Here is a 26958-nt window from a genome sequence, read left to right as displayed (position 1 = left end):
ACATAATTTGAAGTACCTCTGCTCAGTTATGGTTAATACATAGTGAAATCTCAGTCCCATTGGGGATTGGCTGTGTGAAGTTGCATCAAACTGCTACTGGTTGGAATTACAATCTGTTTTATCTTCTGACATACATCACAATGTTAATATATTTATCAGTGCAGATGATGCAGGCACCCCTGCAGATCCCTCATTGACAAAGTCAGGCAGTACCGCTGGAGATTGGCTATGTAAGACTGTATCAAACAGCTGCTGGTCAGAATAATAATCTGTTTAATATCTGGCATATGCTTAGTGATTAATGTCGCTGCAGTGTTTGCTACTTTCATACACTTGTCATGACTCTGCCACTAATTCCGTATACAATATTCACTGTGTAAATGATATACACATGCAAATCTCCATTTGCTGCACAATAATCTCAGTCACACTGAAAACCTGACTCTGTGAGGCTGCACAAGGCAGCTGCTGATTTCACGTTTCAATCTGTTTGTACTTAGAAAAACTTCTACATGGGTCTCCCCTCAATGCCTGGTAATCTTATGAGTCATTCTATATAACTCCGTTGGTGATTCTAAATAGTTACAACAATATGTTTGTAAATACAATAATATAGGAATTGTGTATCAGACCAAGTGCGGGACACAACAGTGCATACCGCTCGCACGCTCCAATTGAGCTGCGGCGGGTGTTACCTTCCTGGGGCTGCGCTACTATCAATGCCAGTCCTTGGTTTACTGTTGGCGGCTCCGGTGGTGTTAGTGGATATCTCTCTGCTGCACTGCACCCGGGGAATTGCGGTGGCTGGATACGCGTTTCACCAGTTGGCTTCGACAGTCCGCCATCTTCCTCATGGGCACCTGCCCACTTCTTATCCTCTCGCTAATTGTACCTCGTACCTCTTGAGAATTGGTCAAGACCATGGCAACTACAGTTTAATGCTAAAAAAATGCAAAATTATGCACTTGGGACTCAAAAACCCAAAAAGCTCAATATAGTACCAAGGGTACTATAATGGAAACTACTGAGGAGGAAAGGGATCTAGGAGTCACTATTTCAAGTGACTTAAAGGCAGGAAAGCAATGAGGAAGGCTAGTCAGATGCTTGGTTGCATAGGGAGAGGAATCATTAGCAGAAAAAAAAAGTAATAATGCCACTGTATAGGTCATTGGTACGGCCTCATCTGGCATACTGTGTCCAGTTCTGGAGGCCATATATTCAGAAGGATATAAATACATGGGAGAGTGTACAAAGAAGGGCAACTAAATTGGTGCATGGTCTATATCACAAAACTTACCTGGAAAGACTAAAAGATCTTAACATGTATAGTTTGGAGCAGAGAAGGGAAAGGGGGGACATGATAGAAATCTTCAAATATATCAAGGGTTTTAACATGGTACAGGAGGGATTTTCTTCAAAGGAAAAAAAAAATTATAGAACACGAGACAGTAGAACAATTTAAACATGCTTGGGATAGGCATATGAATATCCTTACAAAGAAATGAGGATTAAAAAGGGTTGAGATTACCTAAAGGATAAAGGGGCAGACTAGATGGCCCAAATGGTTCTTATATGCCATATATGTATGTTTCTATATAGAAAAAATATTGAAATGTAGAGAACGTGATGAAAGGTGAATAATGAAACAAAATGTTCAAGAACTGCGTAACCTTAAAAGTATTCAATCAATATGAAAAGATAGATAACGCAGTGGACAACACTCCAATATACACAGATAAACTGTTCTCCGGTGCCATCAAGGTACATATCACCCGGAGTCAATAATCACACATAAACGCCGAGTTCAGTGAGCTAACATTTTCAATGTATTAAACATCTTCATCAGTATAGAAGATATTCTATACTGATAAAGATGTTTAATGCATTGAAATCGTTAGATCACTGAATTTATAATACAGCCAAACTAAAGTTTTAATCCAAGGGGCATTTAGTTTTGCACCATAACCTACAATACAACGCTGAGGTAGCTGCTGAAAACCGATCAGTGGGCACTGTTAACGGAATCCACATGATGTCAAGTTCTTAGAAAAATGCTGTACTCACAGCTGGATCTGTGCCAGGGAACAACATGAATGCAGTGTGCTGAGTCAGAGTACATGCTGTTATTCACTGCACTGTTTGCTATTCTTCAACTGTGACCTAAAACGTCTAATTGTCTATTTCTAACAGGCATTGTGCAAGCTTTCTAATATTAGTCTGTCTATGCAAGTTATTTATATGAGAAAACCCAGTGCCCACACTTTCTGAGGAGGCACTAGAAGCAGCGATTGTGTGATGTGCACTAATATGTAGTACATGACGATGCAGCCTATTCTAAATAGACAAGAAACCAATAGAACGGAGGCATTGAGCACAATAATGTCTGGCGAGTTGATAGACTGTGTGAACATTTAGTGTTCATTCTAGCACCTGCTATCTTTGAAAACCCATGCAGTTCCTCTTCCCTGCTTGGGGTGTCGCTGTCTGCTGGAGTGCTTTTAGCACAGTGTGGTCTGTATATCAGCACTGAGAGACACCCCAGGCAGGGAAGAGGAACTGCATGGGTTTTCAAAGATAATGGGTGCTAGAATGAACACTTAATGCCCATACACACTGGGCGGCTTTGAGCTGAAAGCCGCCCAGTGTGTATGCCCCAGTGATGAGCGCTGCTGCGCACTCCCGCATCCTCGCCGGGAAAGCCGTTCATCTGCTGGTATTACCAGCAGATGAGGATGGCTTTCCATAGCTATGCAAAGCCACCCCCCCCCCCTTTGTCGGCGCTGTGCAGGGGGAATGCCGCTCAGTGTGTATGCATCATCGCTGGGCATAGTCGTCCAGTGTGTATGGACCTTAACAGTGGCTCAGGCCACAGAATTGGTGGCTTGTGACTTGTGCATTTAAATGATCTTCTGCTTCTGTGGAAGATCATTTAAATATGACATCTCCATACAGAATAACTTATGAATGGCTTATTATGAATCTCTCTGCATATTGGATCACTGATCCTTATGACAGAAATAAGTTCATCTGATAAAGGTTAAGCTTATTGCTATAGTAATTCTGCTTCTAATTTCTTGTGGGGTCCTTTAACCTAATGAGACTGAATCCATGGCCTATGTACTATAAAGATGATTGGGTTTCTGCTGACGCATTGTAACTTTTCTGGAAATTTATTGCAGTGACGTTTCCTGTTGATGTATAGCAGCGTTCTCAAACCTGACCTACAGTATGGGGTTGTGACCATCAGGCTGATGACTTTTCAAATCTCAATTGGTTCAGTTGTCTGTTACTTTTAGACTCCACACATAATTTTGTGCCTCCATAATGCTGCCATACATGTGCTGACTACATGAATGCTTTGAAAAACTTCTGTAGTAACTTGCTGGGATCCTGTAATTATTTTAATTGTCTGATGGGGTTCCAGAGCAAAATAGTTAAAGGACCCCTGATGTATAGAAATGGGTGACACTGGGCTCCAATCAGTTTAACAGCCATTTAAGCTTGCTTCTTGAAATTGTATGTTGAACCCTACTTTGTAGAAGCTCTTCCAACTACTACATTTCTCTCTCTTCACCAGGGGGACCTTTCCCTTCATGCACTGGGTCCACATTGTGCCCAGAGTGTTGTGAGCATATGAGGGTATAATGCATCATCGTGGAGATGGTGTTCATCTTTTTAATCTCCTGTAGTTCCAGAGTTTGGACTATATTTGATGTATATGCTAATGTGTCCTACTTTCCCTTGGCCTTCAAGCGTGTTAATAACCATGCCTCCTTTCTATCTGTTTTAGGTGGCATGATCCATTCGAGAACAAGAGCTGCAATGAGGCACTTGAACTGCTTTTTGTGGATGAAGATCTAGTGAAATGGCCACTCATGGCATCTGTCACAACGTTGGAGCATGATGCAGAGTTTAGATGTGACCGCTATCAGAAAAGTCCTCCCACATCCAGAAAAACACAAAGAATCCAAAAGCAATAACCCTGCCTCAAAGGTCACACCCATTTTGAAGTTGGAGGGAAGGAATGTTAATTTGGCCCATTCTCCTCGACCTGTTGACTATGTGGTTCCTCATGCCTACTGTTATCTCTGTGAGCCCAGAAAGAAGACATCCCTGACTAAGTCTGAGCCAAAATGGATGAACGGCACGCTTGAGAGAAAGTGGGCTTTCCATAGAACTTATAAAAACATTGGTGCTTCTGGTATAAGTCCAAAGACAGAAGGTCAAAAGCCGTGCTTCACTTCTTACAGGTACCTGCCAGTTGGGACTTTTATTAAACTTTCCAAAACTGATGGTGCCATGACCACCTCATTGATAGATCAGTTCCGTCTCCGTAGTGCATCAGGGGAGCTCCCTGATAGTATTAGAAGACCTACCACTCCAGTGGCAAAACCAACTTTTGATATTTCCAAGCCAACCCTGATCACAAATGCTTTTCTACGTCCCAGCAGTGCTAAAGTGCCTTTACATCCCCATCGAGATAATACACTGAGCCCCCATCGTGCTGGAGCAAAGTCTGCTTCTTGGACTGTTGAGAAAGGTGATCTTGGTCAGTCCTGTGAGATTGTCCCAGTTATCAATGATATTGGGACAAAAAATATTTCCTGCAGAGCCTCCTCATCCAGTGTATTTCATGGGACAGCCAAAACAGAGGATCCTGCATTACAGATGCCTAACCATAATAAAGTTGGCAGCACCAATTACAGAGGATCCCATGTAACTGAAGCTGTAAGAAGTATTAAAGTAAGCAAAGATATTTTGTCTGCTGGCTCCGAAAATTCTAAACCAGTCTGCCAAAAAGACGAAGTAGCCAACGTTGTTAAAACGGTGCCATCCAGTTCATATCCAGTACACCAAAAAGACACTGTACCTTGCGAACTGCCAACCGATGGCCCTTGCCTTATTGGTAACATAGGTATCTCCAGCACTCATAGTGCCAATGTCTGCACCAAACGAATTCGCACCAGCCTGATTGCCATGGGAGGGAACGCGTGTCAGTCTGTTCAGGCTCCAGATTTGAAAAGTGCTCCTCAGCTCTCTGACATTGGTGAGATGACTCAGAGAGTGAATATAACAGTCATGGCATCTCAGATCTCAACTATCCATCTTAATAAAACGTCTGATTCGGCTGTAAGCACCCAAGAGTAAGTACTTCTTCTTCTTTAGCATAATGGCAGAGATTTTGTAGCTCTCATTTAACATGTCAGTTGTAGCCTCGGCTCCTTCCTGTCATTGGGGGTATTCAATGTTGCCGACCCGTGGAAATACGGCAACATTGCAGCAGTTCTCTCGGAATAGATGGAATTGACATTCTATCTATTCAATTTTGTGTTTTTTTTTTTTTGTTTTTTTTTTTTCTTGTTACTCAGGGGAAGACACCTTGCTGCTTTTTAGGTTGTTGGGAAAGTTTGCTGCACAATAAAATGTATTGCTTTAATATATATATTTTTATTTTATTCCCCCTTCTCCAACATAGCCTGAATGTTGTGCCAGATGGTGCTGAGAAACAGCTTCCTGAAGGCTTGGATGATAGCCAGGAAGAAGAAGAAGAGGATGATGAGGAGGACGATGAAGGTTTGTTTTGACTGATTACCCTTTTAATCTTGCATAATACAATGATCTAAAAGTGTGAAGATGTATAAATCCATAACTGAGGATTATTGTTACTTAATCTATCTGTCTTAATGCTGCAGATGCTGATGACATGTCTATTGTCCCAACGCCATCCACTACTTTGTCAGACATATCCAGGTAATCTGTTCTACTTTGTTTTGTTTATTCAATTGACTGCCCTAATCAGAGAGAGAGAGACTGTTTCTAGGAAACCCTGCCATCTGTTGGCAGTGAGAGAAACTACATCTTTCTCTCACACATGCACAAACACAGAGGTAAGTGTTTGTGCATGTTTGAAAGGTAGCAGACTAGCTTTCAAAGCATTAGCTGCGAGCGGGCTTAATAATTATCAATATGTAAGAATTGGTGACCACTGTCAGGATCTGGTTTATATAGACTGCTGAAAGTTGAGCATGGTAAATACCCAGCTCGCGGATGTTGTATATTATACACTTGGAACTTTTTTTTACAGTTTTTATTGGTTTGACATGCCAACATATTAATGTACTAGTGAGCCCGTTTGAAGCAAATGCTTCCTAAGGTAGTTAATGTGAGAAAGATGTAGTTTCGCTTGCTGCCAACAGACGGCAGTGTTTAGGTGACACAGGCTCTAGAGAGGTATATAGGGGGCTATTCAATGTTGGGTCACGGCTGTCTGGCTGGCCCGACAGCCGTGACCCTGTCCCATTAATTTGCAGGCGGGATATAATGTCCTGCCTGCAGCGAGACGAGGGCATGGCCGCAAGCTGCGGCCGGGAATTGGCGAGCTGCAGCCGGGAGCTCATCAATTCCTGCCCATTTTTGGCAGAACGAGCCTGACTTCTTGTGAAGTTAGGCTTGTTCTGGCAAGATCCCCTGTTCAATGCTTTCAGGGAAGACAGCAATGAATAGGAACCCACAGCCATCTCTCCCATCATGAGATGGTTGCAGGAGATTGAATTTCCCCCATAGATAGATAGATAGATAGAGCTATCTCTACAGTATATCTAATTCAGATGAATTATGAAACTTAAATCTACGGAATTCTAAATTGTAAAACATTTTTTATTTGTTTTTTCCAAAAAGGGTGCAATACAGATAAGTCGTCTTAAACAGATATGCAAATACACAATGAGGGCATTTAAGCATATTGGTGGCAGTACAATGAAACATTTTGAAAATTAACATTTGCAATGTGAGTGTTTTATAGTAACAAATGTCACAGTATTATCAATGAAGTTTGTTTGGCCCTATTTGTTCAATTGTGACCAGCAGGATTTGCCCATCCTAAGACAAGTCCACTATCAATATCTGTTTGCAAAGCAAGAAAAACATACAACAATTACACACTTAGACGGAGACCTAGTGGGGTGAGGGGAAGGGGGGGGGGGGGGGGGGTTATTCAATTAGCAATTGGTCTTTGGGATCAATGCATACAGTATATCTCAGATCTCTGTTTACTTGGTTACTAATTGATATTTTAGGAGTATATGTATATATGAGGTTGTGTTATTAGAAAGAGGGGGGATTAATTAGATATATAATATATAATAGTATTTAGGGTAGACCTCGTACAGCCTTAGAGGGTGTTTGTTCTAAACACTCCTGTGGTGTAGAGTAGGCTCTTATGAGTAGAACCCAGTGTGCCGTTGAAGTAAGTGCAGTTAATCTCAATAATGGTAATACTGTATGCATAGGTGACACAGAATATGGTACATTCAGCATCCAAGAATTACAGAATCAATAATAGGGTTTAACTTTTTAGGCCATAGGTATCTGTCGAAATAGTTCAACACCTGGTGTTTTGAGGTATCATCCAGCGATCGAATGAAGGAGCTGAATAAGTTTGAGTTTTAAGGTCTTGTAGGGGAGGAAGCTGTTTTCTTAATCCAGTGCTGGAGAATCATCTTCTTGGCCACGGTAAAAACTGTGACCAGGAGAGGAATATGTTTATGACCCTGGGAGCAGTGGCGCCGGAACGGGGGGGGCGAGGGGGCAGCTTGCCCCCCCCAAAATTACTGAGGCGCCATATTACAGCCGCCTGTATTAAAGAGTTATCATCCGCCCGGCCGCCTATATTTCATACCAGGCGCCGGGGATGGCTGCTGCTGCTGCCGCCGCCGGGGAGATGTGCAGAAGACGCGCCAGCCAATCACTGCCGGCGCATCCCCTCCACATACACTGTGATTGGCGGGCGCGTCTTCTACACATCTCCCCGACGGCAGCAGCAGCAGCAGCCATCCACGCCACGGCGCCTGGTATGTAATATAGGAGGGGGGGCGGATGATAATACCAGAGGCGTAGCCATCACGCCCAAGTCAGTGCGGCTCCCCCGCCGGCTGCCCGCTGCCCGCTGCCCCCAGGAGACGTGGTATATTTAAAAGTCACTCACATCTCCCTCTGGACCGCGCTAGCCAATAGGCGCTCGCGGTCCAGTAGCCACCAGTTGATTGCCTGCTGGACCGCAAGCGCCTATTGGCTAGCGAGGTCCAGCGGGAGATGTGAGTGACTTTTGAATAGCAGCACTGTGCACAGCAGGGAGCCGGGAGCGGACAACCCCGGCGACAGGGGGGAGGGGGTGCGCGGAAAGCACCGCTGCTGCTTTGCCGATTGTGGGTGGGGTGGGGTGCACTAATCTCTGCACTATCCTCGCCCACCCACCCACCCTGCTGTGCACTATCCTCGCCCACCCACCCTGCTGTGCACTATCCTCCAACACCCACCCACCCATGCACTATCCTCACCCACCCACCCTGCTGTGCACTATCCTCACCCACCTGTGCACTATCCTCACCCACCTACCCTGCTGTGTACTATCCTCACTCACCCTGCTGTGCACTATCCTCACCCACCCTGCTGTGCACTATCCTCACCCACCCACCCACCCTGCTGTGCACTATCCTCACCCACCCTGCTGTGCACTCTATCCTCACTCACCCACCCTGCTGTGCACTATCACTCCCACCCTCCCTGCTCTGCACTATCATTTACTCACACCTTCCCGCCCTGCGAGCAAATTTCAGTCCCCCTTGGCAACGAGCAATTTCAGTCCCCCTTGGCATCGAGCATGAAGCCCATGGCATCGAGCATGAAGCCCCTGGCACCGAGCATGTAGGTAAGTGGCACTTATGTGTTAAATGTGTAATGGACATTACGATTTGTTAAATAGTGTGCGATGGGCATTGCGGTGTGTTAGTATGCGACGGGCATTGCGGTGTGTTAGTATGCGACGGGCATTACGGTGTGTTCTATAGTATGCAATTGGCATCATGTGTGGCCTTATGTGTAATTGTCATTATGGCATGTGGCTTTATGTGTAATTGGTATTACAAAGTTTGCTAAAATGTGCAATGGGCATTACGGTGTGTGGTATAATGTTGGGCCGTGCCCACTTTTCACGGAGCAGGAGCCTCACCTACTACAAATTGGGGGGGGGGGGGGTCGCGAAACATGCCTGGCGGGCGGGTGGGCAGCTGATTAATCAGTAATATAGCCGGGCGGGTGGCAGGGAAGATGTGCGCCCGCCAATGCTGCTTCTCTCACCCTCCCTTCCCCAGTGACTGACACATCCAGGGGTTGTCATTTACCCCTGGATTCACACCCAAACAGGTTTATGTAATTATGTCTGATTATCATAATCAGACATAATCACATAAATCTGTTTGGGGGTGACACTGCCACTTTTTCCACTTTTTACGAGTAAATGACAACCCCTGGATTAATGTCAGTCCTGGTGTCTCTGGCCACATGTATATGCCGCTGCCCGGTGTATAATGCCCACGTGTATATGCCGCTGCCCTGTGTATAATGCCCATGCGTAAATGCCGCTGCCTTGTGTATAATGCCCACGCATATATGCCGCTGCCCTGTGTATAATGCCCATGCATATATGCCGCTGCCAGTGTGTATAGTGCCCGGGGGTAACATATAGCAATTTAGGGGGCGCCAAAATGAGATTATATCTTGCCCCCCCCCAACCTAAAAACGTTCCAGCGCCTCTGCCTGGGAGCCTAGGTCCCAATTATCAAAATGTAACAGCAGGCAAACCTCTGGCATCGGCATGACCGTTGTATTTAGGGTAGTGTTTAGGAAACCTACAACTTTGTTTTGTTGCAACTCCAGAAGCAATGGAGATATTTGGTGTTGGCCATTAAGCATTTATAACAGTGTCCTGGTTCGTCTGGGACCATATGTTCTCGTTGATCAGGAGAAATGTAAAGTCTGAAGAGATTTCAAGTGTCTCTTGAAGGTAGGCCGATTGCAAGTATTTTGAGTAAGAGCAATATTTTTACACTGTTTTCTCTGGGACACAAATCAAGCCCGGGGTGTCGTCTTTCCATTTTGAGGTGATTTGATGAGTGATTCCCGAGGTTTGTTTTAGCTTCCATCAGCACAGGATATAGTAGGTTTAATTTACATTTCTTAGTTCTTAAATTCAGTAAGGTGAGGATATGGTGCGGTTCTCTGCCCATGAGTAGCATATTTGGGAGACCTTGAGCAAAGTGACGAACCTGGAGGTATAAATAGAAGTGGGTGCGAGGAATAGCATAGTCTCTACTGAGTGTGACTAAGGACAAAATTGCTCCTCCTGGGTCAAAGACCTTGCTGACCAGTGCCAGACCCTTTTGTCTCCATTCTGGTTGTGTAGAGAGGGCGGGAAGTCCGGATTACCCCACAAGGGTAGGTATGGGGAGTATCTGGAGTCCTTTTTTAACATCTTGTGGAGGCTTATCCAAATGAAGTAAGTGTCTCTGAATAGGACATTGGACATGATGACTGTAGGTATGTCACTCTTTTTCATATGTAGTAAAGCAGAGGGGGAGTATGGTGCAAAGTATGCTACGTCTAATATACAGTCCGTGCAGACAGACCGTTCCAACAACCAGTCACTAGCGTATCTGAAGAAAACTGAACTAGTATAGATTTTAAAATAAGGGATGTTAAGTCTGTCTTGTGTCTTAGGAAGCATTAGTTTCGAGAGCGCAATCCTAGGTCTATGGCATTTCCCCCCCCCAAAAAAATTTAATTGCAGAGTTGATGCTAATCAAATCTGTTATTGATCGAAATATGTAGCATTTGTATAAATTAAAACCGCATCGGGAATATTATAGATTTAATCGCCGCTGCCCTTCCTAGTAGGGAGATAGTAAGGGGGTTTATGTTGCCATCAAAGAAGTCAGTTTGGTAATAGCGGGGGAGAAATTTGCTCTATACAGGTGTTCTGTTTTTATTTGTAATGTTCACTCCCAAATATTTTACTTGGGAGTGGGCGATCTTAAAATTTGTGAGAATGGGGATTGTGGCTATATCTAATTTACTATTCCCTAATATTAATATTTCTGATTTTGTCTAAATTCATTTTATATCCAGATTCTTTTCCAAAGATATTTATTAGGGTAAGCATATTAGGAATGGAAGTTTTGGGCTCTGCGATGAACAAGATCAGCGAAGAGTGATACTTTTAACTCGTATTGGGCAATTTTTAACCCTTGAAAGTCCCTGGATTGGCGTAATAGAATTGCTAGTGGTTCGATCGCAATTGCGAAAAAAAGGGGAGATAATGGGCATCCCTATCTCGTCCCCTTCAGAGGAAAATAATCAGAGGTCTGGCCATTACAGATAATTTGGGAAACTGGGTTGTGATAAATAATTGAACATAAGATATATATTCAGGGGGAAAGCCAAATCTAGCCATAGTTTTAAAAAGGTTGGGCCATAGAACGAGGTCGAAGGCCTTTTCCGCATCTAATGTTAGAATAAAGCTTAGAGGTAGTAGGCCAGGGATGTCTTGTAGGTGTTGTACAGCCGATATCACTTTTCTGACACTGGTGACTGATTGTCGCCCTGTTATAAAGCCCGTCTGATCAGGGTGTATGATAATGGGCATAAGAGATTTAATTATCTCTGTTAATATTTTCGTCAGGATCTTATAGTCCGAATTGAATAATAAAATCTGCCTATACGAACGCGGTAGTGCCAAATGTCTTCCTGATTTAGGCAGTGTCTTTGCTGCATTAAAATGGGTAGGAAGTTTTGTTTTGAAGAATGTGGTTAAAGGCCTTGGTTAACGGATCTAGGAGATGTGGAAGCCTTAGTTTATAAAAGTTGCTTCCAGAGCCATCCGGGCCAGGGGCTTTGCCTTTTTTTAATGATTTTATTGTAAGGGATACCTCATCAGGGGTTATAAGGTAGTTAACTTTTCTACCTTATCTGGAGGAAGTTTGGGGAAGGATACTTTGGAATATAATTGTTCAATGTCTATTTGCGTGGTTCCGTCTGCTGGTTGCGATATTTCAGTATGTGAATGTAGTGTTGAATAAAATGCTTTCATGACCTCAGCAATTTGTTTATTGGAAGTTTGTATATGAACCATCTGATTGTCTTAGAGGGTGTACTACAGCGAAGGCCTAGTGCCATTTAACAGGTTCGTAAGCAATTTGCCTGACTTATTACCGAAACGGTGATATCTGAAATCTATGTTATACAAGTACTTCTTTCCTCTGTTGTTCGGATATTCATTAAAGTGTGTTTTTAATAATAGGTCATTTTGTTTATTGGATTGAGAGGGGTTTTGTAGATAATGTGAGTATGCAATTGAAAGGGCTTTTTGCAGTTCCAGGTACAGTACGACTCCGAGTACCTTTTTGTTTAGTTTTGCTACATAGGATAGAATGTCTCCTCTTAGGATGGCCTTGGCAGCCTGCCAGTACAAAGAGGGATCCGAGATAACGTGTAACTCGTTGTTGGAACAATAATCCCCCATCTATCAATAATATAATTTTTAAATTCAGATGATAAAAGATGACTTGGGAATCGCCATTGGATTTTTTGTGACTCTTCTTCAGTTAGACATTTTAAACCATAGCAGGGCATGATCGCAGACAGAAAGAAGTTCAATCTCCGATCATGCCAGAACTTTCGTAAACCGGGTTTCAGAGATCGGTAAATCTATTCTTGAAAACGAGCGGTGGGCCGCTGAAAGACAGGTAAATTCTTTAGATGTGGAGTTTAAAACCCTCCAAATATCCACTAATTTTAATTGGGAAACAAACTGTGGGATCCCCAATTTAGGCAATTAGAAGGTGCGAGAATGGTGTGATGATCTATCTAGGCATATATCTGAAATTAAATTAAGGTGTCCGCATACCACTAGAGCTCCATCCATGAGCGGTGTCAGGTCCCGGAGCAGATTCTGAAAAAAATTCATATACTAAGTACTTTGTGAAAGCGTGACGTCGGGTATGGTATCAATAGGAAACGCATCCCTTTAATTAACAATTAACCAGTCAACTAAACATCCGGAGCCTAGCTCCTTCCAGAGCCGGCCAAGGTTACTCATAATAGAGCCAGGTATCACCTTTAACACATGTAAGATTTAGCCTTTGTCTTGTGTTCCGCTTACAGGTGACTTGTAATAATTTCAATTGTATCATTATTGATGGAATAAAGAAGGAGGCCATAAAGGCTCCTTGGCTAGAAATGTCCTTTGTAAAGATCACTTTGCGTCTGCTATATCCTGGGTAAGCGCCTCCGATGGGGAGGTAAAATCATAATACGTGCCATTACGAAAGACTCGTAGCTTTGCAGGCTAGATTAAGGCTAATTTCAGTTTTTAATCTATCAAAATGGTGCAGACAGGGGGAAAAGGCTCTATGTGCCTTGATAAACTGAAGCTGAAAAATCTTGGAATAATCTTATATTATTACCTTCCCACTTGATAATTGGGATCTTCCTGGAGGCTCTCCAGATAGCCAATTTGTGCGTATAACTGAACTCAGTCATTTAAAAAATGGTGACTCTGGGGCGGGAGTAATTAGGTTGGGGGGTCGGGCCAATTCTATGTACCCTCTCCACCGTCATATTGCTGCACTTTTTGGATGCCAAGAATCTGTGGTAATGTTTGCAACAAATTTTTGCAAGGCAGGAACTTTTATAGCTGCTGGAAGGCCTATTATCCTAATATTATTCCTTCTGGAATGATTTTCAATTTCCTCTATTTTATTTGTGAGAGAATAGTTCTTTCTGAAGCCTTTTTATTTCACACTGAGCGTTAGCTAGATTATGAGTTCTTGCTCCAATCCTTTTTTCTGTGGTGTCCATACGCAGTGTTAAATTTTGTAGCTGTAATGAGATGTCACTCACCACTTTTGCTAACCATGGCGCCATCAACGCTGTTATGGCATCTACCATGTTCTCATATGTGATGGGGCTGGAGTGTTGCTGCTGTGAGAGGTCCAGTTCCTCACCGTAAGCTGCATCTCCGGAGGACGGCGCCATGTTGGGTGCAGGGCCGCGCTTCACCTGTTTCCCGGTTTGCTGGGAGCGCGACGGCTGCTGAGCGGTGACTAATTTATCCATCCTCGCTGTCTGGCAGTGCCGTGTGTTTCCGCGTGGCTCTTGGAGGCTCAAAGCCTTGTAAAGTAGCTTCTTTTGGCCAGTGTCTGGACGGAGCTGCGGGGCTAAGCTGCTCTCCCCATGCACCCGGAACCAGGAGAAATTGTAAAACGTATTTAAGGATCTGTTTATTGGTAGTGATTAAGCCCTGTACACACTAGAAGATGTTTCACAATATTTTCTAGTGTGTACACTCCATATCGTTAATGATGCGCACTTTTGCGCATGCGTAAACCCGCACCATCGAAAATGGGTCCTAATTCTGACTTGTCCGAATGCGTCTGAATCAGCCCTTCAGTTGCCAGACAAGGAAGTCACACTAGACCTAGTCAGTGTCTGCTAATGAAGATCATGTACTGTACATGCATAAACCAACTTTCCATAAAAAGGGCAGAAATGATGGATATAGGGTTAGAGATAAACAAATATATTAGATGACTTGTAAAGTAGAATATATTTTATAGAGAAACATGCATAAATGAACAATAAATGCCCAGAATTAACATAATGTATGCCGATTGAGACAAAGAATGGCGTACAGTCCTAATAAAGGATAAATACTGAATAGTTAAGATGTTTTTAGAAAATTGCAGAGCTAAAGCCAAACTAAGAACAAAGTCCAATCCTTAGCATCAGCGAGTTTGCCTTTTTTTAGATTCAGCAGAGATGTTGCAACAAGTCTTGTGGTCTTGTGAGATTACATATGGTTTGCTTGGCAGAATCTATGTATAGTACAACTCTTGCCCACCAGCCAAAAAATCCATGTGTGTAGTAGAGGTAGAAATATATGTTCTTGGGATGTTTTCAATGGCTGTGTTTGGTGATTTTGTCAGGATTGTTATGAAACATTTCTTGGAACAATCTGGTCTTTATTTCTAGGCAATGTTCTGTTAATATGGATCTGACACCCACAGATACGGTTCTGATTGTGAAACCAGCCTTAACTCCCAGTCTGTTCCCCAACATACCTCCGACAGTATACTTTGGCACTCAGGATGAAAAGGGTAAGTAAGATTCGTGCGATTCACTCTTTTTTTTCTTCTTCTATGCTTCTAGTATATGGGCATAGGCCCTTATTCTGATTGAGTCGGACGGCTGCGTGTTCGGTTGGACGGCCGATGTAGTGTTTGCGCTTGTGTGGACGCCGCACACGTTCGAATATGCCGTGAATTCCGTAAGAAAATGATCGTTCGGAACAATCCGAGCAGGGGTTGGAGAGGGACGTGAAGGGCTGTTTGGGCTCATTACCATATGCGTACTCCTTGCGTTTCATGGGCATTCCCATGAAAATGCTCGAGTTACGTATGGTAATCCGGCCGTGATGCACGTGTGGGGGGCGGACAGCTCACATAGCCGGATGTCAGCCGGATATCCCTGCTTTCGCACGGAGAAATGTCTGAGTGGTCTGGAGCACTCGGAGCGGTCTGACCGCTCTGTCCATCATTCGATCATCGAAGGATGGGGGAGGTTCCCACAGATGGGGGAGTTTGTTCGCTCGGCATCTTACCTCATTCGGACGGTGTGAGCGATCCATACGGTAGGAGGGGCTAAGAACACTCTGTGGCCGTCCGAAATACGCATCCGTTCGAGTCAACTACAATAAGGGCCATAGTGAGCATACCGTGACTGACTCCAGGAATGGATCAGTGCAAAGTGTCAGTTTATTTATTTAGTAAGTTTCTTAGGTACTTGTTTCCTATCTGGGCGCCTATCGCGGGTACATCGTATGCCATTATAATGACATGCGATGCGACCGACGCGATTACCGCGATTTTACATAGGGACCAATGTTAAATGTCCCAATTTACCCGCGATGACCGCGATTTACCATAGGAAATAATGTTAAATGGATCAATTTCCCCAAATTATCATATGGAACAATGGGAAATGGGGCAAAAACACCCCTGAACATAAAAATGTCCCCCCAAAAGTAGTTGACGCCACCCCGCCATCAACGTGAACCCGAAGCGTGGCGAGCGCAGCGAGCCCGCGAGGGGCGGCGGTACGCGTCCTCCGACCTTTTCATGCCCTACTATCCACTAGGGCGTGGAGTGAGAATAGAATAGTGTGGCGAGCGCAGCGAGCCACCGAGCCCGAAGCGTGGCGAGCGGATACCTTCACAGTTATACGCGTCCCCTCGCGGGCTTCCCAGGTGTCCATGGCGACGCGGACACCTGGGAAGCCCGCGAAGGGACGCGTTTACCTGTGAAGGTATCCGCGTCCCCTCGCGGGGCTCGCTGCGCTCGCCACGCTTCGGGCTCGGTGGCTCGCTGCGCTCGCCACACTATTCTATTCTCTCTCCACGCCCTAGTGGATAGTAGGGCATGAAAAGGTCGGAGGACGCGTACCGCCGCCCCTCACGGGCTCGCTGCGCTTGCCACGCTTCGGGTTCACGTTGATGGCGGGGTGGCGTCAACTACTTTTGGGGGGACATTTTTTATGTTCAGGGGTGTTTTTGCCCCATTTCCCATTGTTCCCTATGATAATTTGGGGAAATTGATCCATTTAACATTGTTTCCTATGGTAAATCGCGGTCATCGCGGGTAAATTGAGGCATTTAACATTGTTCTCTATGGGAAAATCGCGGGCATCGCGTCTGGCCCATCGCAGCCGATTTTTTTTATCGGCCGCGATGGCCCAGATTTTACCCCCGATGCCCGCGATTAAAATCGTGGCCGCCCAGATAGGAAACAAGTACCGTTTCTTATATAGCACATACATATTCCGCAGCGCTTTACAGAGAATATTTGAACATTCACATCAGTCCCTGCCCCAGTGGAGCTTACAATCTATATTCCCTACCACATGTACACGCACACACAGACATTCTAGGGTTAATTTTGTTGGAAACCAATTAACCTACCAGTATATTTTTGGATTTTGGGAGGAAGCCGGAGTACTCGGACGAAACCCACGCAAGTACTGGGAGAATATACAAACTCCGCACAGTTAGAGCCATGGTGGGAATCGAACCCATGACCTCAGTGCTGTGAGGCAGTAATGCTAACCATTAAACCATCCTTAAGCAGCCCATACACGCTGCTTTATGGGCGTGCTTTCCGTGCTGTACTAGCATCGATCAAATCGCATTGCATTGCATGTGCACACGTTGTGCATGCAATGCGATGCGATTTGATGAGAACTAGGTACAAAACGTATGTGCAAGCACATACTTTTTGTACTGTGCGATGAGGTGCGCGGGAGCGCGCACCTCAAAGCACACATCGGGTCAGCTCACATAGCAGCGTGTCTGGGCTGCTTTACTGCCCCAGTTTGTCACAATCCTAGGCACAGCGATTTCCCAGATAAGTCAATCTGCGAATCCTTGCCCCGTGACACCGTTACTGGATACCCAAGTGTGTGTCTCTTTCAACACTATTTTCTGCTTGCCACCAACAAAAGTACCTTTTGGACCTAGTCCACGGCAGCTCTGGTTCTTCAGACACCAAAACTTATCAATATTATGGTAGCGTGCTTTCAAATATTTCTGAGGCTTGAGCTGTATAGCAACAGACACCGAAACTAAAATGTAAGAATATTTAATTTAAGTTGTAAACTCATGTTACAGAGAAAAGTACACAAGAAAGTTACAAGATATATTGCTAAAAGTTAGTTACAAGTAAAAAACATTTCAAAGAAATTTAAAAATAGGGAAATAAAAACCCAACAATCCCATTATGCATAGCAGGAGACAGTGGGACGAAGTAGAATTTCTCTGGGTTATTGGAACATCAGAGACCGGTCCTAGACCTGTCCCACTCCACGATAATGGGAATATGGAATATTTATTTATAAAGTTACAATTGATGCTCCAGTAAAAACGTATTATAACAGCCTCCTGGGCAATGGCTAAATTTACATAGCCAATTATACATTACCATAAGCATAATGCTGATCACTCTTACAGTGGGTCCACACGGGAGCGCGCATTGGGATTGATATAGATTGTAAACTTGCGAGCAGGGACCTCCTTCCTCTATTTAAAGCTGCTACATCTTAAGGCAATGTGAGGTTGATCCGGTCAGTAGTGTTCAGATCACAATTATATTGTATGCATAAATATGTTTAGAAGATAATGTGGTCTGTATCTACAATTATTTTCCAGACCTGTTTTTAAGTTTGGAGTTTGGTATAGCATTGCCCTACGTGCCCAAATGCTGTGGCTGTTTAATTCCCTCTGTATAACATCCACTACGTGGCAGATATGACTTCTGTAGTAGTAAGGTCTCTTCCTTCTGTAGCTGAAGGACATTAGCGTTTGGAGGCTTCCCTAGAGTTTGCAATTCATATTCAGACTATTGCTTTCACATCGCACAAATAACCAAGTCCGACCTGGGTTTTTGCCAGGTCGACCTGGGTCACTCTGCAGTGTGAAAGAGCCTTTTGAAAAATCCCGGATCCAGCAACCCGGCACACGGGATAAAAGAAAGTTTAATCCTGGGTTACGGTGCTGTTTGAACAGGTACCCTGGGTCCAGCAACCCTGGTCACGTTCACACTATAGGGAGGAGACCGTGTCAGCTCAAATCGCTGCATCCGCCCCCACCACCTGATGACATCATCGACCCGGCTTAATGCTGGGTCGCTGTGGGAGCTTCACCTCGCAAATGTCTGGTCACTTCTGGGTCGAACCAGTGTCCAAATCTCGGGTGGGACACGGCATTTTCTATGTGAAAGGGTATTAGTAGGCTATTTCAATAATCTTGATGTTAAATACATTTTGGTGACTGTTGACCAGCTTATGGTATGATTGACTAGCACATGGGTAAGGGGAAAACTACCACTATATGAGGGGAGCGTTTGATATCGACATACTGCACAATACAAATAGAAGGCCAGATACCTTGTAAGGACAGCAGCTCCACAACATATGAGCGCAGTGCGACCCACCAATCTATGGTAGCTGCTAACTTACATTTCTTGTGATGAGTGCAGATATACACACAGAGCATGGTAAGGAGCCTTAGAAGGCTGGCAGATGGGTAGATCTTGCAGCATCCTAGATGTATCTACTTACCTTGTGCATTGTGTGCTATGAATGAGTGTGACCCTTTAATCTGCTTGTAATGTAGGATTCCTTTTTCGCTTAACAAAATCTTTTGTTTTTAGTTGAGCCGCTGCCTTGGGCCCAACGGAAGCTGATGAAATGGAAAATGAGCACTGTGACGCCGATTGTAGTGAAACAAACTATTGCAAGGTCTCACTTTCGTGTCACCAAAAGTGAGTATGTAACAGAAATGGAGTTCTTCATAATTTAAAGAAAGGAATGTAATTATATCGAGCCTCTATCAGTTCGGTTTCTAGATTGGGCTACGTTGGGAGTGGTTGCCATAAATGACCCCCCCCCCCCCCCCTAAACAGGGGGATTTAAGCTTTATTAAAAGCTGGAATCCATGTACTGGCACCTCGTTTTCTATATTTGGCCGTGTCTGTCTGACATGTCCTTATTTAGTAAAGACCTGGCACTTAATGATTAGGTTTGGTTAAAAATCAAGCCTTTTAAATATCTGTCTTTATATTGATTCAATAGCTTGCACTGAACATCCCGTGGTCCCGTTTTGACAAACAGTGTGGTATTTGCCATCAGAAATTGGATTGAGTCTCCTAAAGCATCTATATTTCACTTCCATCAGTCCCCTTTCCCATAGTGCGTGATTTTCTCCCGATACTCCTTTGCCATCACTTAACACGTAATGGTAGGAGCTGATGCCAGCTCTTACATTGATGTATACATTGAAGGGAAGGCACTAGAGCAAAACTGGTAAATAGCGCAGGTCTTGCCCTGATATTCATTATTAGATGCAAAGTTTGACAAGGATTGCATAAACCAGGAAAGAGTACAACAGCGCTCTTTATTTTCTACACAGCAGTCAGGATATTAACCAATATAGCGCAAAGCAGCATACAGGTAATCAGCAGCACAGTTCCCAAGCTTCTCACAAGTTGGTACAGCCTTCCAATGGCCACAATGCCCACACCCCAGCCTATCACTTGGGCTGCTATTTCATCGTCCAGAGCATTGGATTGGTCTCCAGGGCCCATTTTTAAAAGCCCCTCACAGGTCAGCTTGACAGAGCTGCAACCAAAACCTGGACTGGATCCCTGCTTAACTGCTGTAGTGTGACAAACATTACAAACCTATTAATGCTGTCACAATAGCAATAAGCATACAGTGTTCACAAACTATGTAGTATCAAGCTAAGATTAAGGCAGATGATGTGAACTAAAGGTGCGTACACACTAAACTAAATTGTGATTATCTTAACCATATATTGTAAACACTAGATATTTTGTGTGTGTGGAGTCATGCGACTGGCTGCGTTCTTTGGCATTCCCTTGCAATCCATATCTTGGCAGAGTGCAGCTAGCAAGCAGCAGGAGTGTGCCTGGGTATATGGGTACAGTAGACGATGTATCCAATGTTGCTCCAATCGGCTGGATCATGCGATCGATCTATAGTCTAGTCTAGTGCAGACCTGACCAAACTGGGGCCCTCCAGCTGTTGTGAACCTACATATCCCAGCATGCCTTGCTATAGTTTTAGCATTCCCTAATGGCAAAACTGTGGCAAGGCATGAAGGGCCATAGTTTAGCCACGCCTGTTTAGTTTGTACCCAGCTTTAGACTATTGGACTGGTTTTGACATGACCTTAAGTTTGTATCTAATTTTTGTAGCTTTGGTATTATGGGTGGGAATTGGATTTTTTCATGTGTTGTTTTTTTTTTTTTTGGTAATTGCTTTTTTTGTTGTTGCAGAAAATCATGATTGGTTGGGTTGTTGGGGTCATCACATGAAGTCTACAGCCTTCAAAAATATCAGAGCTTACCAGAAGGTAACCAATATTCTTTCGTAGAGTGCTTTTTCTAGATTTATTGTAAAATACTGTTACGTGGCGTTCACTCTTTGTTTTATTCTCCCCCTCCCTGGACCAGCTGAATCATTTTCCGGGGTCCTTCCAGATTGGCAGGAAAGATCGCCTGTGGAGAAACCTGTCAAAGATGCAGGCTCGATATGGAAGGAAAGAGTTTAACTTCTTCCCCCAGTCTTTTGTTCTGTCTCAAGACATTAAGCTGCTGAGGAAAGCCTGGGAGGAGGGTGGCACACGACAGAAATGGATTGTAAAACCGGTACGTTCCGTATCCCTTGAGGCTGCCCCAGTGGTAGCGGTCTCACTTTCTTGCCTAGCAAACCATTATGTGCAGAGATAATACAAAAGAATTAGCATTTCCTATTGCAGTCAGTGGCTGATTCGCCTTGCCTTGTGTCTTTAGCCAGCATCGGCCAGAGGAATGGGGATCCAGGTTATACACAAATGGAGCCAGCTTCCAAAGAAGAGACCGCTGCTGGTACAGCGGTAAGTTACATGTCCAGGCTTCACAACCATGGGTTATATTTCAGGAGAAGATTCATATTGCTATTTATTGATTTAAAATAAGAAACCTCAGGTGCATTTTTAATTTAATGTATAGTAAATGCCTGAATCACTTCTTACAAATGATGGATAGATTTTTTTTATTTTTTTTAAAGAAAGTGGAGTGTGCAGACATAAGGTTCTTATTGTGGTTTATTGGGGATGTAACAGTGCAGACCAAAGCAATGTAGTAACACTGGTGCCGATAGAATGGGCAGATTGGATTCTGCATTGCACAGCCTGAACTAATAGAATGTACAGTGTGTTGGAGAAACATTCAGTCTGGACCATCTCTTCCTACAGATACCTGCACAAACCCTACCTCATCAGTGGGAGCAAGTTTGACTTGCGAATTTATGTTTACGTGACTTCATATGACCCCCTCAGAGTGTACCTGTTTACTGATGGCCTGGTGCGATTTGCTAGCTGCAAGTATGTGTCTTATACTTTTTTTTTTTGTCTTTCCAGACTTTGTTTCATTCAATAACTTCTGTGTCGGTGCGCGCTCTGTGTATTTTTAGAGCCCTCAAATTGTTCTTCAGTTTGGATCCGCTGAATCAAACCCTGAATTGGGTCTGATTCAGCTTGGGTTGTAGTTGAGAGTATTCCCAAGACCACAACAAAGTGATGGACTGCAGGGGGCACCCAACACCGGGCAAGGGTGCCCTGCATGCCAGGTCCCGCCCTGCAAGTCACACTACCCCTGTCTGTGCAACCTTGCTGCAAAGCCAGATGCAGTATGTCCATGTTGTGGGTTGCAGCAGCTGTGTGTGATATCATGTGGTCTCTACAACCCCCCCCAAATAGTCTGGACACTCCTGCTTTGGGACCACGTTGCAGTCTTTGCAGTGGTCCGCTGCTGCCCCTGTAGCGCATTGCAACTACAGCCTTGCACACGTGCAGATCTGCCAAAATCTCTGTCTGTTGGGTGGTAGATCTGCGCTGCTTGCTGAATCGGGCCTGCTAGATTGATCTACGCTGCTTGCTGAATATCCGATTGCCAGCGATAAATTAATGCGCAGCAAAATGGGCTAATATTGTGATTTTAGGCCAATGATATGGTTGGGCTATCCAGTTATAGCCCATTGTTAGATCTTGCATTGGACCTGGGGATGGTTCTGGACTTGTGGTCCGCTCAAGTATCGGATATTCTGGCACATGGGGCATAAACTCAATAATTGCCCGCAGTTAGGGCTGATTACATTGGCTCCAGGGATATGTGGTGAGTTACTTTTGGCTAATAGGATACTCCCCTAAATCTCATATGTGCATACACACTAAGCGCATACAGACCCATTACTAAGCGATCAGAGTGCAAGGAGAAACATAGAAACAGCAGGCAGATAAGAACCACTTGGCCCATCTAGTCTGCCCTTTTTTTAAACCTGTTACCTCAAACCATATTTGATCCTTATTTCTTTGTAAGAATATCAATATGCCTATCCCAAGCATGTTTACATTGTTCTACTGTCGATCCGTGTGTGTGTGTGTGGCCCCGGGCCATACCTATTGTGGCAGAGGGTATCCTCCATAATTGGGGAGGCACTTGTATGTAGCTGATCCTAATAATAATATCAGTTGGGGATGTTTGGCTCAGAACATCTAGGACAGTGATGGCTAACCTTGACACTCCAGATGTTATTGAACTACACACCCCAGAATGCCCTGCATCTGTTTTATTGATGGTGGTAAATCCTCTGCAAGCTCACCTGTATGTTTATCTTCTCTTTTGATCAGATATTCATTATTTTTTTTTTTTTTTTTTTTTTTTTTATACAGGTATTCCATGTCCATGAAAAGCCTAAGTAATAAGTTTATGCACTTGACAAACTACAGTGTGAATAAAAAAAATGCGGATTACAAGGCCAACACGGATGAGACTGCTTGTCAGGGGCACAAATGGTACAAAGATAGCCTTGTGTTTTAAAGTGTCTGTGTATGTTGCTGTACAAAATACTATATATAAATATACACTCGTAGTTGACATATACATTCCTGAGACTTCATTTCATGGAGTGGAAGCGAATGGGTGTTGGAGTACAGAGACCCAGCATTAATGTGTTGTCACTAATCAGACCTTTGTTTGTTTCCCCCATTGTGCAGGGCACTAAAGGCATTGTGGGCCTACCTCAACCAGAAGGGTTTCAGCAGTGACAAGATCTGGGAGCAGATCAAAGAGATGGTTGTGAAGACTATTATTGCGTAAGTCTACTAACACTTGGCACACATGAGTCTTCTGTCTGTAGCATTAACCCCTTCCTGACAGAGCCAGTTTTTGCGTTCCTGACAGAGCCCTTTTTTTCAAATCTGACAGGTATCACTTAAGTGGGGATAACTTTTTTTTGCTTTTGCTTATCCCAGTGATTTTGAGATTGTTTTTTTCGTGACACATTGTACTTCAAGTTAGTGGTAAATTTTCGTCGATACAGTCTGTGTTTTTTTGTGAAAAATACCAAAATGTCGGAAAAAAATGGAAAATTTAGCAATTTGCAAAATGTTAAATTTTCTGCTTGTGAGACAAATAATCATACCATTAAAAATAGTTAATAACTAACATAGACCATATGTCTACTTTATGTATCCATCATTATTTCAACTTCCTTTTAATTTTTTTTGGACACTAGGAGGCTTACAATATGAATAGCAAATTCTCAAATTTTCAAGAAAATTTCAAACACTGATTTTTTTAGGGACCAGTTCAGTTCTGATGTGACTTTGAGGGACTTGTAGTCCGGGTCATGGCCATACGGTAAAGTGGGGTGCTGTACAGAACATCTGTACTCCAATATTGCCTAATTTCTGGCTTTTTTACTATGCCCATATGAAACACCAGACCCCAAAACGTCATCATCTCTACTGCATCTACAGGGGTCCACCTAGCAAATGATGACGTGGGGTTTTGAGCAATAAACTGCTAGGCATATAAATTAGTTTGGTCCACCATTAAATTTATAAAATCATCAGAGAAAAATGATTTGAAAGTCAATTTCTCTGAGACCTGTGGAATCAAATTGGATTCCTGGCATGGCCAAAAACTCAGGAACCTGGGGCTCAAAATTGTCTGGTGGTGGGGTCCATACGAGATCAATTATTGGGGGGGTCTCAGCTGCTCTACGGGGGCGTCTTTGAGGGGGTCCCTCATCACCAGAGGAGGAAGAGGAGCTTAAGACAAATCCTTCAAATTCCCCGCTTGCATCACTGGCTGTGTCAGAGTCAGAGGCAATCATGGCATATGCCTCCTCCGCTGAATACATTCTTCTGGATGACTGGGATGACATTTGGGATGCCATTTTTATTTTTGTGTTACTGGTAGTGAAATGTTTCAACACGTGTATAGTGTAGGGGGGGGTACAAACTTTATTTCAACCCGGGGGGTATGTAGTGTGTAGTGTGTATGTAGTGCAGAAAAAAAAAAAATACTTTATACAGGAATTTGATCCCAATAAAAAAAAAAAAAAATTGAAGGGGTTAAAAAAAAACAAAAAAAAAAGGTCCTGCGCCAAAAATTGAGCACAGATGTTGGTCAGTAACGTCCGTCACTGAACAGTGCTCAAAGGCAACAGGAATTTGATAAAAAAAAAAAAATAGATCAACCCTGTGCCGAAAAAGCTGATCAGTGATGTACGTCACTGATCAGCGCACAGTGGCCACAGGACACCCACAAAATCACAGTGTGTGTAAAAAAAAAAATTAAAAAAAGACCCCATAGCACTCTCAAAAAAAAAAAGGTGATCAGTGATGCGACACTGATTACCAGTGAGGGGCAGCAGGTGCACAACCTTTGGTGCAACTGACAGTGCAACTGACAGTGCAACTGGCAGCAACTGACAGGTATATATATAAAAAAAAAAACCTGCGCCCCCAAAAAGTTGCTGATCAGCACAGATATACTGATCAGCACAAAAGGGGGGGTAGCAGACACAAAATATACACTCTCTATCACTCTCTGTCACTATCTCTCACTATCTATCACTATCTATCACTCTAGGACACTGCAGCAGCAGCACTGACAGTTATATGTATAAAAAAAAACCTGCACCCCCAAAAAGGGGGGGTAGCAGACACAAAATATACACTCTCTATCACTCTCTGTCACTATCTCTCTCTATCTCTCACTATCTATCACTATCTATCACTCTATGACACTGCAGCAGCAGCACTGACAGTTATATATATAAAAAAAAACCTGCACCCCCAAAAAGGGGGGGTAGCAGACACAAATCTCTCTCTCTCTCACTATCTATCACTATCTATCACTATCTATCACTCTATGACACTGCAGCAGCAGCACTGACAGTTATTTATATATAAAAAAAACCTGCACCCCCAAAAAGGGGGGGTAGCAGACACAAAATATAGCTCTCTCTGTCACTATCTCTCTATCTATCTCTCTATCTCTCTATCTCTCTATCACACTGCAGCAGCAGCAGGAAGTCCCAAGAAGTCAGATCCAGGAAGCGTCCAGCACGCTACAAGCAGTGATCAGGTGATCAGGTAAGGTATTTGCAAGGATCAGGTAAGTATTAGCAAGGATCAGGTCAGTATCACGGCAGATAGGCACGGTGACCGCTCTGCACGCTATTCCAGACCGGAATGGCGTCTGCAGCGCAGTCACCGGTAGTTTAAATGTCGCGCCTTGGCTGTGATTGGTCCGTGGGTCCCACGGACCAATCACAGCCTTGGGGGCAGGTGGGGTGAGGGTGGGGTGAGGTGTCATCGTCACCGATGACCCCCTCATGCCCCCTGACGCCCGGCGGTGATTGACACCTGTGTTACCGAGCGTCTGATTCGCTGGTAACACAGGAAAACGCTGTGAATGGCTGTACACACTGAACAGCCAATCACAGCGATCGCCGACGGGGGGGCGGCATCGCAGCCCCCCCTGGGCATGCAGGGACATGTCTGCTGTCAGGGACAGCAGACATCGTCCCTCTGTCACTGCGTCTCTAGACGCAGTGACAGTTTAAAGTCATGACGTACATTTATGCCATGTGTCGGGAAGTACATCCCGGCCATGACGTAAATGTACGTCAAATGTCGGGAAGGGGTTAAGGGACAGATATGATTTTGGTACAAGTGCTTTTGCATGTTTGTGTTCAGTGTGAAACCAGAGTGTACATATACAGATGGTATACGTCGTTAGGTCGACACATGACGTGTCAAAATGTCAACACAAGCATTGGTTCAACAATGGAAAGGTTGATGTGAGTTTTTCACTTTTTTTGGGGGGGGGGGGGGGGCACTGGCAGGTGATATTTCATGGTGTACTATTTACTAGGGTGTCGAAAGAGAAGAGAATAGTGGGCAGAGCGTGGCAAGTGCAGTGCAATGGGACGCGGCGCACAGATACGTTCGTGTCAACATTGGTACAAAAAAAGTGAAAACATGTAAACCTTCCCATTGTCTAATTAATGCTTGTGTCGACCGTTTGACCCTGTTGGCGTTACCCATGTCTACCTTTTTTTCACATGTCAACCCAATGACCCATACAAGACCTCCTGTCCACTTTCAGTTGAAATGATGTACCTGGATGGAAATAGGACATAAGCCAGTATTTTAAC

At 44.0% G+C, this 26958-nt stretch overlaps 1 protein-coding gene across 4 annotated transcripts in view; it reads left to right on the top strand.

Annotated features, from left to right (window-relative positions):
• TTLL4 (tubulin tyrosine ligase like 4) overlaps positions 1–26958 on the top strand; it is a 55731-nt gene that overhangs the window by 8224 nt on the left and 20549 nt on the right. For all 4 annotated transcript variants that reach the window (XM_083153745.1, XM_083153743.1, XM_083153744.1 and 1 more), the window contains exons 2-12: positions 3791–5144; positions 5477–5574; positions 5694–5751; positions 14866–14990; positions 19095–19205; positions 20742–20818; positions 20919–21113; positions 21258–21340; positions 21701–21829; positions 23177–23299; positions 23501–23599. In XM_083153745.1, the coding sequence (XP_083009871.1) occupies positions 3901–5144; positions 5477–5574; positions 5694–5751; positions 14866–14990; positions 19095–19205; positions 20742–20818; positions 20919–21113; positions 21258–21340; positions 21701–21829; positions 23177–23299; positions 23501–23599 (2342 nt within the window). In that variant the 5' untranslated portion in view covers positions 3791–3900. The remainder of the gene's footprint in view (positions 1–3790; positions 5145–5476; positions 5575–5693; positions 5752–14865; positions 14991–19094; positions 19206–20741; positions 20819–20918; positions 21114–21257; positions 21341–21700; positions 21830–23176; positions 23300–23500; positions 23600–26958) is intronic.

Source organism: Crinia signifera, chromosome 7, assembly GCF_055691185.1.
Source record: "Crinia signifera chromosome 7, ASM5569118v1, whole genome shotgun sequence".
NCBI classification, from domain to species: domain Eukaryota; kingdom Metazoa; phylum Chordata; class Amphibia; order Anura; family Myobatrachidae; genus Crinia; species Crinia signifera.
Note: the sequence above shows the minus strand (reverse complement) of the source record. Positions and strands in the feature narration are given on the sequence as shown.